At 43.7% G+C, this 13,991-nt stretch overlaps 2 protein-coding genes across 5 annotated transcripts; one reads left to right on the forward strand and one right to left on the reverse strand.

Moving 5' to 3' along the window:
• The first annotated feature begins 2,995 nt into the window (after positions 1-2,995).
• LOC119329772 (O-fucosyltransferase 23-like) lies at positions 2,996-6,032 on the forward strand. Of its 2 annotated transcripts, XM_037602869.1 has the most exons (3): positions 2,996-3,372; positions 4,022-4,071; positions 4,132-6,032. In XM_037602869.1, the coding sequence occupies exon 3, from the start codon at positions 4,328-4,330 to the stop codon at positions 5,654-5,656; it is 1,329 nt and encodes a 442-aa protein (XP_037458766.1). In that variant the 5' UTR covers positions 2,996-3,372; positions 4,022-4,071; positions 4,132-4,327; the 3' UTR covers positions 5,657-6,032. The 2 variants fall into 2 exon arrangements, with proteins under 2 accessions (XP_037458766.1, XP_037458765.1); XM_037602868.1 differs by lacking the exon at positions 4,022-4,071.
• Positions 6,033-6,235: 203 nt separating this feature from the next.
• On the reverse strand, positions 6,236-13,754 carry LOC119331540 (disease resistance protein RGA2-like). Of its 3 annotated transcripts, XR_005160550.1 has the most exons (5): positions 13,226-13,754; positions 12,972-13,040; positions 7,439-11,948; positions 6,800-6,887; positions 6,236-6,602 (listed from the first exon to the last, which is right to left on the reverse strand). XR_005160550.1 is itself a non-coding variant. In XM_037604705.1 (3 exons), exons 1-3 carry the CDS (start codon positions 13,703-13,705, stop codon positions 7,821-7,823), a joined length of 4,677 nt encoding a protein of 1,558 aa, XP_037460602.1. In that variant the 5' UTR covers positions 13,706-13,754; the 3' UTR covers positions 6,895-7,820. The 3 variants fall into 3 exon arrangements, 1 of the variants encoding a protein (XP_037460602.1); XR_005160549.1 differs by having other exon boundaries at positions 6,236-6,887; XM_037604705.1 differs by lacking the exons at positions 6,236-6,602; positions 6,800-6,887 and having other exon boundaries at positions 6,895-11,948.
• Between the last annotated feature and the right edge of the window lie 237 nt (positions 13,755-13,991).

The following is a 13,991-nucleotide window of genomic DNA, read 5'->3' on the forward strand; positions in this document are numbered from 1 at the left end:
CAATCTTGCTACCGTCAACACCAACTCTCTCTCCCTCTATGCAGCGGTGTAACACCTCTTCCCTCCACTGTAATCTCTACTTAAACATGGTGCTCAACTCTATATATTATTTCCCAATGATATTTGGCTATCCTATGATGTTTGAGCAGATCTATTTTGTCATGTGGGTTAATCGTGATCTTGGTTGGTATGATTGTATATTTTATTTATGGTCCTGTCCTACGGTGCCCTCCATCTCGTGCAAACGTGAGGGGTCCCTGCTGTAGGGTGTTGCAATACGTTCATGATTTTCTTATGGTGGGTTGCGAGAGTGACAGAAGCTTAAACCCGAATAGGTGAGTTGTTGCGTATGAGATAAAGAGGACTTGATATTAATGCTATGATTGGGTTTCACGACCTTAATGATCTTTAGTAGTTGCGGATGCTTGCTAGGGGTCCAATCATAAGTGCATATGATCCAAGTAGAGAAATTATGTTAGCTCATGCCTCTCCCTCATATAGAATTGCAAGAATGATTACCGGTACTTGTTATCGATTGTTTAGGGACAAATGACTTTCTTGTTGACAAAAGCTATCCACTTTTATTACCTTGCAATTTATTCGTAGTTTTATTCTGGCAAAGTACTCGTAGTTTTATTCTTGCAAAGTAGTTTCATACTTGTTTTAGGTAAAGCAAACATCAAGTGTGCATAGAGTTGTATCGGTGGTCGATAGAATTTGAGGGAATATTTGTTCTACCTTTAGCTCCTCGTTGGGTTCGACACTCTTATTTATCAAGAAGGCTACAAACGATCTCCTATACTTGTGGGTTATCAAGACCTTTTCTGGCGTCGTTCCCGGGGAGCAATAGCATGGGGTGAATATTCTCGTGTGTGTGTGTGTGTGCTTGTTTGCTTTATCACTAAGTAGTTTTTATTTTCTATTCTAACTTGTTCTCTATCTTTAGCTATGGATATGGAACATGAAATACCCAAAAAAATTAGTTCTACTTGCTACTCATGAAGATGGGGGACCTCCTAAAACCCTTGATGCTCATTATGTGAAAAATATTATGCACTACTTTGATAATCCTGAGAAAACCACATTTAACTTGATAGTGGGAGTAACGTTGGATCAACGTGAATACTTTAGGGATTATTGCTTGACACAAAAAGGGAAACTCTTATGGGATCAAATTCATATGTTGCATTGGTATGCTCGGAAACTATGCTTGAGATATGATTATACTTGTTGCTCTAGGATGAAGGCTCCACACCTTTCCTTTTCATGCAAATTTAATGATAATGAAACCTTGGCTTCTTATGCCAATGGTATATATGATTACTATGACGTGAAATGAATAGAAGAATTTGTTGCTTTTAATGATTTATATGATTCATTGCCAATCGAACCCTAGAAAAGGGGATTAATGTGGCATGCACAAAACCTAGGAAAAGGGGATCAAGGAACCAAATCAAATCATTGCAAATTGGGGGCACGCCGAAAGGAGAAGAGGGAAATACCCATGGATTTTGTGGTGATGTGCCGACACCTTGTGCATCGTAGCAGCTAGCAGCCTAGCACCATCGGAGGCACACTAGTGACTCTAGCCTCCCAATTGTTGTTATCTTGATCTGGTGGCCAAGAAGGCCACCGCCACTGTCGCATGTCGCATCCTCATCCTTCTCTTGCATCTTCCCCATCAAGCAACAACCATATTTTTTTGCTGTAACTAAAACTGATCAAAGAAAAAGATGTTGTTTTATAGCATGTAAAAATAATTGTATATAATAATTTTACATAGCAGAATCAAAAGGCTAGCCAGACCTTGCAGATTTGAGCCATGTCTATACATAGGAGAAAGGAAGATGATCCAGGGAGTTGCTATAACGTTTTGGAAGGCATCGGTCGTAATGAGCACTTGGGAAACCAGCACAAGTCTGTGTAAACAAATAATTAGGTAACTGCAATGATGTGGTTTACTCATTACTACTCCATATGTCAAACATATGCAAATTTCTTTAACAGCCTGCTGAATCACATGGTAGCTGAACAATGATAATACTTTATATCATTGTGATAATGTCGATCACATCATCAGGATATCTGTAAGTCTTTACAACTATGAATACATTTAATAAGTAGTGGTCTGCACGGAATAACGTACATTGAGGACATCTAAGTTTGCAGCGAGGTGAATAAGGTGGTGCAGCAGATCATTGACTAAGATGAAAAGCAGAGGCGATAGGGGACACCCTTACCGGAGGTTCTTTATGTGGTCAAAAGGCATACCTGGGTAACCATTAAGGAGGACGCAAGATGAAAAGTGCCAAGAGACCGACAAATCCAGTTCCGCCATCGCTAACCAAAGCCAATATGGTCCATCAACGCCAGCAGGTAGGCCCAATTGACGGAGAGATGTCAAGTTAATTGCACATGTCGTGTGCCTAAGCTTCGATAAAGTTCTAGCTCTGCCACCACTGCATATGACATCATATGATATCCAATCAACAAATTATTGAACTACTTTATAAATTGCTCTTGTTGCCGATGGAATCCAAACAAAGCATTTCAATGGTTGATTGAAATTCACCTTGGAGTTCTAATCATTTGATTTGCTCCAATTTCTGGAGTAGTAAGAATAGGATAATGTTATTCAACGAACGCTCGCTGGGGGTGCATGACAGAACGAACGTTTTCACGGCAACTTATTTGTTAGGAGCATGCCAGTTCTTTCAAGCGAACACGACAATTTTCACACAAAATCCTTGGCTTGCCAGAAGTTGTCATGTGTCTGTGAAGGAATTGCCACATGCTTTCGAAGAAATTGCGATACAAAATGTTTGCAGTTGTCATGTCTCACAGCGAACGTTCGTCTGCTGTTGGGGTCCTAAGAATACACTGTATATGGGTCCTAAGAATATACTGTATATTAAGAATAAAATAAAGGAATGGGAATTTCCTTCCACTGGCAAACTGGGCCAGGAGTTATCGCACGTGAACCGCTTCGTGCACATTCTCCCCCCTTGACCGACCTGCTCCCCGTTTTCCCCTTCCCAGATTTCTTTCTTCGCTCCTCCCCCGTGGTGAGCTCGCCGTGATCTGCCTCCGGCGACCGGAATAGCGTCGAGCGGCCGCTTCCCTTCTCCTCCTACCCACCCCTCTGCACCAGATCAAGCCACTCGCTCGAGCTGGATCGGGCCTTCCGGGGGAGGAACGGCGGCCTTGGAGAGAGGGCTGGGGTGGGCGCCTGCGGCGGCGAAGGGGGAGCCGTGCCTTGCCGGCTGCAGCGAAGTTTGGGAGTGGAGGTGGGGCAAAGCAGTGGGTTCATGCGAGGCCCGGCCGAGGGCGGCCAGTTGGAGCTTTTCCCTATGAAAGATCTGCTCAGATTAGGTATGGACGACACGGCTCAGCTTCTGTGTTCTTGTTTTTTTTTCTTTCTATAGCTGCTGCAGGTTCTGCCAGATCTAAATCTATAGTCAGACTAGTGATTGCTTGCCCTCGCTCTTGGAGCTGCTATGTTTTGCAAAGCCATTTGTTATTTGCTCAGGTGTATTTTTTCTCCTGCAAAAGTCAAGATTCATTTTTTGTGAGTAGTGACCAGTGAGCATGATTTTGTTTACATTCATTTTTAGTTTTAGTGAATGGCTCCAGTATGTCAGGCTAGCATGCTGACATCCATATGAAATGATGAAATTTATAAATTGGACTTGGATGTACAAAAGCTGCTGGCTTAGGTGGTGTTAGGATAGTTAAACTCATTACACTGAACATGTATGAGTATAACCTTGCTGTTTATGCTTGCTTTACTAGTGGTCGCCGCCGACATATCTGGCATTCCGTAAACCGATGTAAAATGACTCTAGGTGATTTCCTTCGAGCTATGGTTAATTAGTTAATCTTTACTCTTAAGACAGTTCATCTATGAGCAAATACAATCAACAGAGGTTGTATGGAGTCACTTGGTAGATTTTGAAATTGCATGTGAAGTGTGGCAGCATAATAACCTTGAGTTGTGTCTTTGTTTTCCATTTCATTTCAGTTGCAGCCTCTCTGGCGGAGCGTACAGTAAACTGTTACTGGGTTCAAGAAGTATGCTTATACTAGTAACTGAATGCCCTGAGCTTGAAATCTAATTTACTCGTTTCCCAGGAAGAACTGGTGCAGACATCCAAGCGTGTTTGGTTATTGAACCCATTAGGTTGCAGCGCAGTTTGTACTTCAGCAACAAAATGAAGCGGAAATGTTGATCATGTGCCACTGGTGTTGGAATGAGATAACTTGCACCATTGGGTGATAAAATCATAAATGACCTTTTGGGACGGGAAGGAATCAAAGAACTGTATCAATGAACTTCCTACTAGACCTTAAGCATCTCAAGCACATTAGCTTGCTGACGAGGCCTGTCATTTGCAAATGCCTTCTAGTAGTGATTGGTCTTATTGTATTGAGAGCGATTGTCTCCCCTTTTCTCGCCATTAATTTGTCTGAGAAGAGTTTTTATGAGCCATCAACCCTTGACCTGTTTCCTGGAGTTAGGAAAGACAAGTTTGTTGAGGTCCCACAGATTATATGGGGATTGAACAATCAGAAGATCGCATTTGCCAGGGCATGCTTGACTGCCAAATTCCTGAATCGGTCTCTGCTCATGCCAAGTCTGAGTGCTTCACTTTTTTACAAAGAGGTTGACTTTCTGCAGCCTATTCCTTTCGACAAGGTGTTTGACTTCACCAAATTCAATGCACGCTGTCATGGGTTTGCAAGGCTAGCTCGGTACTCCGAGGTTTCGAATCATACTGAGCCCTATAAACTACAAAAGGGAAGTGGTAGGAGGTGGACAGTGGAGAGAGACTTGGATCAGCTGCAACAGTCCAAAACGGGTGAAGCCGATGGCTATCAAGTAATTCATGTCACTGGGAAACATCCGTTTCTGTGGCCTGACCATTGGCCAGTGAAGAACTATGCCAAGGTCTTCGATTGCCTTGCCTTAGCTCCTGATATAGAAGCTGAAGTAGTCAAGGTCATATCCAAGATTAAAGATGCAGGGGAAAAAGCAAGACACGAGGCTGCTATTTCCCATAAAAAGAAGAGTATAGATGATGGTTCGTTAAATCTGCCTGTGCAGTACATTGCTGTTCGCATGAGAATAGAGAAGGACTGGATGATCCACTGCAAGAAGTGGGAGAAGCGGTCTAACTTGAAGGAAATCTGCAGCAGCAAAGGAGAGATCATTCATAAGGTCTCACAGATCACTGATCTACGCCGGCCGGTTGTGGTTTATCTTGCTGTAGCCGACAGCCTTCTAGAAGATGATTCTGTCACCAGTGGCTGGAGAGTGGGTATGATTGCCTATGAGAAGAAGAAACTCGGAGTTACTGACATATACGAGAGGCAGCCTTACCTTCTAAAGTCTGCCATCGACTTTGAGGTGTGCGCGAGAGCAGATGTGTTTGTTGGCAATAGCTTCTCAACATTTTCCAACCTCGTAGTTTTATCTAGAACAGAAAGGCTGTATAAGCTGGGGGTGGAAAGCTCATGTGGCGAGGATGTTGGGCTGTCATCATATGCATACAATGTTATTGGAGATGACGGCGGGCCTCAGAGATGGATGACAGATATGTTGGACACAAGCCTTCAGCGCATAAGCTATGGAACAAATAACATCTCCTGCCACTGACAGTTGGTTGACCCACATAACATCTGACTGAAACACAATCGCACACAGGAAGGTGATTTTTTAGCTGAATACTGTCTAGAAATGAGCTTGTCGATGGTACTTTCCATGCTAGAATCTGGGCGGCCACACTAATGAAATGAGTTTGGCCAAGAGCTCTCTGTATTTTGTGAGTGTGTACAAAAGTTGTTTCCTGAGCAGTATTTTTTTTTTAGTTTGCAGAGTTAGACTTGTGTGACATTTTATATGGTTCATTGGGAGCAACTTGCTTCACATTATTAGTAACTTAGACGCTGCATGCCACTTTCACATGAACATGTGTATGAGGTGCATTATTTCGCTTATGTTGTTCCAACATATGAAAACTCTCGATTCTGCAGCACTTTGTAATTTCCTTAAGAAAGATTCTTGTTTGGATGTGCTTTTTCGTGGCAAGTGGAGTCACAAACATCATACTATGTCAACACCTGTTGAGCAAAACAAGTTTTTTAGTGGGTGAAGTTCCAAGCTCATGGGATTAACACCTTAGCAAGGAGCACAAGTGGACAGTGGTTTCTGTGCACACATCTGATTCACCCAACAAGGCTACAGGTAGCACACTTCATTTCTGTTAATATATACAGGAAAAAAACAGTACAGTTGATTCAATCAAGATAAATAGCAGCAGCATGATGAACACATGGTGGTGTTGGATCTGCCTGACAAGGCAATTAGCAGCATAATAATCCTTTTAATGAGCATGGGCAATCCTCTCTCTAGCCTGGAAGCGTCATTCCGAACCCGGAGAAGTTGATGTGCTTTTGGTGAGAAATCCTGAGAGTAAACCACCCAGCTATCTGAACCTGCGTAATGCAATACGGGCTGTGACGAGACGCGGCCCCCAGGATCTGGATCGCGCGAGGAAGGGATTGAGGAGTAGGTGAGGATTTTGGCTTGGAGAGGAAGAAGGCTGTGAGAACACAACAGAGAAACAGGGTGAGATTTCAGAACAATTCACTGATCCTGGCCCCACACTCTTACAAGGCCCACGGCCCACACAACTCTCAGTCCACCGTAGTCACCAGACTCGCAGGTGTGACACCAGCTATCACATATGAGGACCCTAAAAGAAAAGGCTATCACATATGAGGCAAAAAATTTGTCAACCTGGTGTTTGCACTTTAATATCACGGTCTCCTCCTTCGGCTTTTGATCCTAGCGTTCAATTACTCCAACTGAGCCAGCTTGGATTCCCCTGTCAGTATTAAAGATTGCATAGCAAAATGGCTTAGTTGCATTTCTACCACAAATAAACTCTTCTACTCCCTCAGTCCCGTAATATATGATGTTATTACAACCAATATAACTCATATATCGGTTGTAATAACATCATATATTATGAAACGGAGGGAGTAGTTAGGAATGGTCCGGAACAGACTGGTGGAGGATAAATATATCAAAATAAGACATGGTCGATGTTTCTGGCACAATAGTTTCCTTTGTTTCTACAGTGGCCAACACAAATAGGAAAGGAAATTTGTTGTTCACTCTGTCCAAAAATGCAAGGCATATATTGGTTCGTTAAGACAAGTCTTTGACCAGCAATTACTTTCTTAACATGTGGCTCATGTGGCATGAAGTTGATGTCATTACATTCGTATTAAAAAAATTCATGATTGTGACTTGTGTACGTAAACGACATATACGGACAGAGTAAATGTTAGCCAATGACTTGAATCAAAAAAGGCTTTATATTTATCTCATAATGAAACAGCTTATGGTATGTGGTGGAAAAGGATATCTCACATGGAAGCTCTCGAGGCCCAAACACCATAAAGGGCTGCTGTGCTACACCACATCCAGGCACTTAGGCCCTGTTTTGCTTCGGCTGTGGATTTCTAAAAGCAGCTGTGAAAAATCTGTTGTGGAAAAACAGCTGTGGAAAATCTGATGTGAAAAAGATGTAGGTCATTTGGCAAAATCAGATGTAGCTTTTTCAGATTTTGGCCCGCAGCAAAATCAGATTTTTGGAAAGCACGTCTTGGGCTGCTTCCGCTTTTGGTTCAGATTTTGGCAGCGGATTTCTGGAATCGGATTCTGCTGGGTTCGCCCTTTGGTTCAGATTCTGCTGCGCGGCAGCGGAATCCGTCGACAAAAGCTGAACCAAACAGGGCCTTAGTAAGTGGATTTATTCATATGCGGTTCCGTCAACCCATAGATGCAACCTTCGAGCTTGATAATTTTCTATGCACGATGCATTTAGCTCTTTACTGCAGCCTTTCAGATCCATGTCCTTCAGCGAAGCCGGGAGACCCCCCACGGGCAAGGAAGTGATACGCTCACAATTGACAAGAGTAAATCTTTCCAGTGATGCAAGGGACTGGAATTCAGCCGGCAGTGACCTGAGATGCTTAAAGTTGTTGAGTTCAAGATGTCTCAAGGAGGTGAGAAGTAGAAGCGCTTTCTCATGGTCATCCGTCAATACGCCCACCGTACGGGCTCCATCAATGGTCAGTGTCTTCAGAGAAGTTAACTGGCAGCATATGGGCATACATAGGACACTAATGTCATCAATATCAAGCACCTGAAGTGTTCCCATGAAGTAGCTGTCCTCGCTCTCAACTTCCGCTGCTGCTGAAATCCATGACCTTATGAAGCCTGGAGAGTTCTCAACTCTCAACTCCTTCAGACCGACAAGGGATTTAATACCTTCAAAAGAAGCCATTGTAGCACAGCCTTCAATGCGTAGTTTCTGCAGTGCTGTACATGTGTGCAGGTCAAGACATGCCAAATTTGGATTCTTCTCTATACTCACTGTTGTCAGGGTGCTAAGCGATGCTCTGAGTGATAGTAGCGCTTCACTACCGTGGATGCTCAAATGCCGCAACGTTTTACATGATTGCAAACCTTCAATTGACGATAGCAATTTACATCCTTCAATCTTGAGGTCTTGTAATGCGGTGCAAGAATCCAGGTTGACGCTTGTCAAAGACGAACATCGCAAGACTTGTAATTCAACAAGGCAAGAGAGTTGTGAAAACTGCAGACAGCTGTCCTCGATGTCAGTCACAATGAGTTTTACTAGAGAAGGTGGAGGGACTTTAGATGCTCTTCCTGAAACCATAGTGGATAGGGGAGTAGGACAATTTTCAATGATGACTTCCCTGAGAGAGACAAATCTTCCAAAGCCCTTCCGGTTTGAAAAATGCATCGCCGCAATTACACTACTACCCTCTGGGAAGGTGATCTGCAACCTCTCAAGACTCGGCAAACAATTGGAAGCAATGTGCCACGAGCCTTCTGGCATTTGGCTGTGTTCATCTGTAAACAGCCCTACAGGTAAGGACGTTACCTCTTCACAGTTAGTTATGACAAGTTTCTTGAGTGATGGAAGGTTCAGCAGGAGTTGCGACAGATGTTGCTCCGTAATATTGCAGGAATGAAACTCGAGTTCTTCAACTGATGGTGGCAGAATGAACTCAACATTATTAGAAAACAGTTTGCTGCACACTATCATTTTGAACCTTTTCAACGATGTCAAGTGTTGCAAGCCCTCCCATGGCAGGTATGTCAGATGTGGATACGTTGTGATTTCAAGCTCCACCAAATTTTTTAGTTTGTCAAACCCGAACAAACTTTCCTCTATTCTCAGAACAGGTTGAGAATGACTTCCTATGATTTGCATGCGGAGCGCATTTGATGGGCCTAATCGTAGTTGAAATTCCTGGCAAGATGGTTGCAACCACAAATCTACATGCTTTAGAGAATCCATGCGCAGAAGCTGAGGGATGTTAGTGTGTCTGAAGCAAAAGTACATATGAACGACAAGCCGGTGAAGACTAGTAAACTGGAAGTCTTGCAGTACCGGCAAGGGAAACTCTACCAATCGATCACAATTCTCAACTTCGAGAACCTGTAGACTCTCAGATAACTGTTCCTCGTTCAAAACTGCGCATCGCCTCAAACATGGCAAGTAGTATAATACCAGAATCTCCAAACGACCAATCACGATTTCACGAACACGAGGCATATGACGCAAATCTAGCTCTCGGAGCAGAGGCAAGTGCTTGGGTTCTGGAATTGTGCACCATTTTTTGCAGTTATCCAGATGGAGTGACCGCAATGAGGTGAGATGAATATTGTTGCTGAGCCATGACGGTGAAGGATATCTGTATGCTTCGATTTTAAGATTTACAAGGCCAGCATGTGGCTGGAGATCCTCGAGGATAGAACAGTTACTTGAAAAACCAACGTTTTGCCCATTCACACCACTCCATGATAGGTGCAGAGTAGTGAGGTGGACCTTGTCACATATCCTTGCTTCGGCAGCCTCCTCTTGGCTTCCTACATCTTTAAGATTGCAAATTCTAATTGATCCTCTGAGTTGATTCAATCTTTTGAGTTGTATTATGCTGAACTCACTTGCCTTTCGAACACAAAATGTCTTGAGCTCTTGAAGGGAAACCATCTTCCCAACACCGGCTATTTTTGCATGCAACTCATCTCTGGCAATAAAATGGCGCAACTTACCAAGCTTGTTCATGCCTCTCGGTAAAACTGTGCTATCTCCCCAGTTCTTCATTATATCCAGGACTTGCAGATGAGATAGGCTACATATTGCCTCTGGCAGTTCTAACCTGGGTCCCTTATAAAAGCAGCTCAACTCCAGATAGCGAAGATTGACAAATGCTGAGATGTTTACTATCACTAAATCTAAATCAAAGACTGCCATCTCCAATGTCAACACACGAACCGAGTTCACCTCACTGAATTCTTGACGAATTGTGTTTCCAATAGCCAAGTCAAGCGGTCCAAATAGCATAAATGTGCTTAATTTACTTTGTTTCAATTTGCCGAATGAATTGGCAAACTCTTGCACAAAAGGCTCATTAAGAAGCACCGTTCCATCTACTTGAGACGTGTACTCCCTTGCTGTGATTACACTGACATGATGAACAAGCCAGGGTGCTTCTTTATGCTCACTGTTCTCTATAGTGTACGTGTCGTCCGACGAAACTTTCTGTGCCAAATCATGAATGAGATCATGCATGATGTGTAAGTCTCCAAATTCAAATTCCTTTTGGAAAAAGCCCCACTCGACTAGATCATGGAAGAACTGACCTCCAACTTCCTCCAGCCGTACATCAGTGGAAGATACCAAATCCTGGGCTATCCAAATATTGACCAGACGTTTTTTCTCATACCTATGATACTTGGGGAACAAAGAACAGTACGAGAAGCACTGCTGGAGGTGCTCTGGCAAATATTTGTAGCTGATCATCAAGGCCGGCATGATATCATAGTCATCAGTTCTGTGCTTCCATTCATTATTATCCAGAATAGTTGCCCAGAAATCAGGATTATGATCCCTTCTCAATACTTTGCCCAGACTTTTTGCTGCTAAAGGATTGCCTTTTAATTTGACAAGTATCTCCTTCCCAATTTTCTGCAGTTTTGGAGGTACTTTGCAGTTCTCATTTCCAAAAACGCATTCCGTAAACAAATGCCAAAAGTCATCTGGATCTAAACCCTCCAGATTAATTTTAGCATTCGCTCTCATGAATTTCTCAACAGAAGGCTTCCGAGTTGTGACAAGTATCTTGTTTCCCTTGACTCCATTGGACTGTAGTGGAGTTAACAGATCATCCCATTTTTCCTTTTGGCTGTCTTCCCAGATGTCATCCAGAATAAGAAGCACCCTTTTTGACTTCACTTCAGATTCCAGAGTCCTCTGGAGGTCCTTCAAACTCTTGATGTCTTCATGCTTGTTCCCAGTCAAGGACTCCAACATTTTGCGTATAATCTTAGCTTGGTCAAAGTGAGCAGACACATAAACCCACAGTCGTACAGGAAAATGCTTTGAGACAGCCGAATCATTGAATACCACATTGGCCAGAGTAGTCTTCCCAACACCTCCATGACCGATGATACAAAGGATGGAGAGGTCTTGCCCAGCAGATTCATCACTTGTTAACTTTCTTATTATCCGATCCCGGTCCTCGTCCCTACCATAAACTTTGGGTTCAGTGAGGAAAGACGACGTCTCTCGAAGATTGGTTCCTATGCTCTGATTTTTCTGCACAATACGGGAAAGGTCATCCAGTTTTGCTGGCACAAGAGCCTCGAGCAGAATCTTGGCCATTTTGCAGCATGCCTGAATGTGTTCATTTATCTCACGTGAAATGCCAAGACGAGGTTCCAGGCTAGTGTTGCTAGCAGGGACCGTAGAGTTGGCAACATAGGGAAGAATCTGAAGAGCGGCTGAAGATGAATCTTCTGTGCAAAAAGCACAATCTTCTCCAGTGTCTTGACCAACCTGAGATGCAACATCATTGGAGAGGTCAGTTCGCTCTCCAGGTAAGTAAAGTACAGTGTCATTCATTTGGTTTGTATTACCAGGCTGAGTAAACCAAGGAAAATTCTTTTTCGAAACCATGAAACCAAGATAAATTCTCACATCTACATATATATCCAGTACAAAAAAAAACAAGTTAAGGTTTGACGCGGACTATCTTGGCATTCAATCTAACATATGGACTCAAGAATTAAGTTCATCAGTATGGTGACATGCGCGTTTGCAGCTAGATTTAGATTTTTTTTAATGTATTATATGTTTTCAACATATTTGGCTCCATGGCAACAACCTATTGTTCCCACTATAGCCTAAATCATAAATGAACGTCTAGTGAAAACAAAACTGCGCTTTGATAGAAGTATTTCATTCAGTGCATATGCGGCTTGCCTTGAAAGATCATGACTCATATACATATCTCCATCTTTCTCTCGATCCACTTCCCGTCCCTCGGTCATCTCCCACCATCTTTTGAGATTTTGTTATGAGAAATTAAAAATTAACATTGATAGCTCATCTGAACCAAATTCTCTTTATCAACCTGCCTACTTGTTGGTTGTATTGTAGTGGTGTTTTTCTATTGGTATAATAAATTCATGTCTCTAGATACTTCCATAATGTACCATTTAACTATCGATAGTGTCTGTATCTAATATTGCCAAAACATTTGCACTCACATCATCATATATTTTTATGTTATCCATGCTACTTTGTATATTTACTTGCAGATTTTTAACACAAGTAAAATGTCTAATTACGTAACTTGATTTGCTGCTTACAACTTTTTGCTAAAATATTTTCTCTTTTTTTTTACTGTCATGCTCATGTCGTTTTGCCTGTTTTGGCTCAAAGAGCTTACGAAAGCTTGTGCACCAAGCGCCGGTATGGTGCAATGAGCTCACTATGACTCCCTTCCCCAAATTTCTGTTTCCCTCCCAAATACTCCGTAGTTACCAGGCAAGCTGTAGAGGAATGGGAGCGGCTAACCTGAAACACCTCGGCCGACTCCGTGTTCTCCAGAATCAGGCGGCTCTGGGATCCATCCACCCGACTATCCTGCACGACACCCAAAGACAAATAGAAGATTTAATAGGCTATAATTCCATAAATCAGTCACCGGAACCTATCCCATCCCAAACAAACAAACAAACAAACAAACGGGATTTCTCCCCCCATGAGGATTTCTTGCCCAATTAAACAAATGGCTGCATCCACGCTGAAGAAATTGAAGAAACACTGACCTTCTCATGGTCATCATCCTCGTGCCCCTCTTGCTCAAGCTCTTCCTGGATGCGGTAGTGCTCCAGCTCGCCCACGAGGTCGCCCGCGCGGGAGGCCATCTGACGGAATTTCTTGAGAGACCGGGCCAACTCCACGTTTTCGATCTGCTTGCCCTCGGCCTCAGCGAGCACCAACTTGAAGACTTCCTGGGCGGTGTGAAGCTGCCGGACCTTACCCTCGATCCCCCCGCCGGACGACCACGGCTGCAGCTCGCTCACGAGGGCGTCGGCGCGTGAAGCCACATCGCGGCCTTCCTCCTCGAGAAGCCGCCGGAGTTGCACGATCTTGATTCCATTCCCCTCGGCCTCAGTGGGCACCGACTTCGCGTCTCCCAGGGCAGTGCTAAGCTGCTCCACCTCACCCTCGATGCTCCCTCCGGACGCCCGCGGCTGCAGCTCACGTCCGCCGCCGCCGCCCGCAACGAGCGTCGCCGTGTCCATCCTGCAGACTTGCCGAGTGAACAGGAGAAGAGGAAATGGCCGATGAACGCTGCTGGGCTGAGCCGTGCGCGGATTGCTTTGTGGCCGTCTACACGTTTGATGTACTACCTGTACCAAAATATAGAACGATTTTGTAGTTCAATTTAAACTAGTACAAAAACGTCATATGTTTTGGTAGGGAGGGAGTACTCTCATAAGAGCATCTACAACCAGACCCCTCAAACCCGTTTCAAACGTTTGGGCAGACCGTCCGGTCACGATTTTTTAACCCAGACGGGCCTCTCAA

This window comes from Triticum dicoccoides, chromosome 7A, assembly GCF_002162155.2.
Source record: "Triticum dicoccoides isolate Atlit2015 ecotype Zavitan chromosome 7A, WEW_v2.0, whole genome shotgun sequence".
NCBI classification, from domain to species: Eukaryota; Viridiplantae; Streptophyta; class Magnoliopsida; order Poales; family Poaceae; genus Triticum; species Triticum dicoccoides.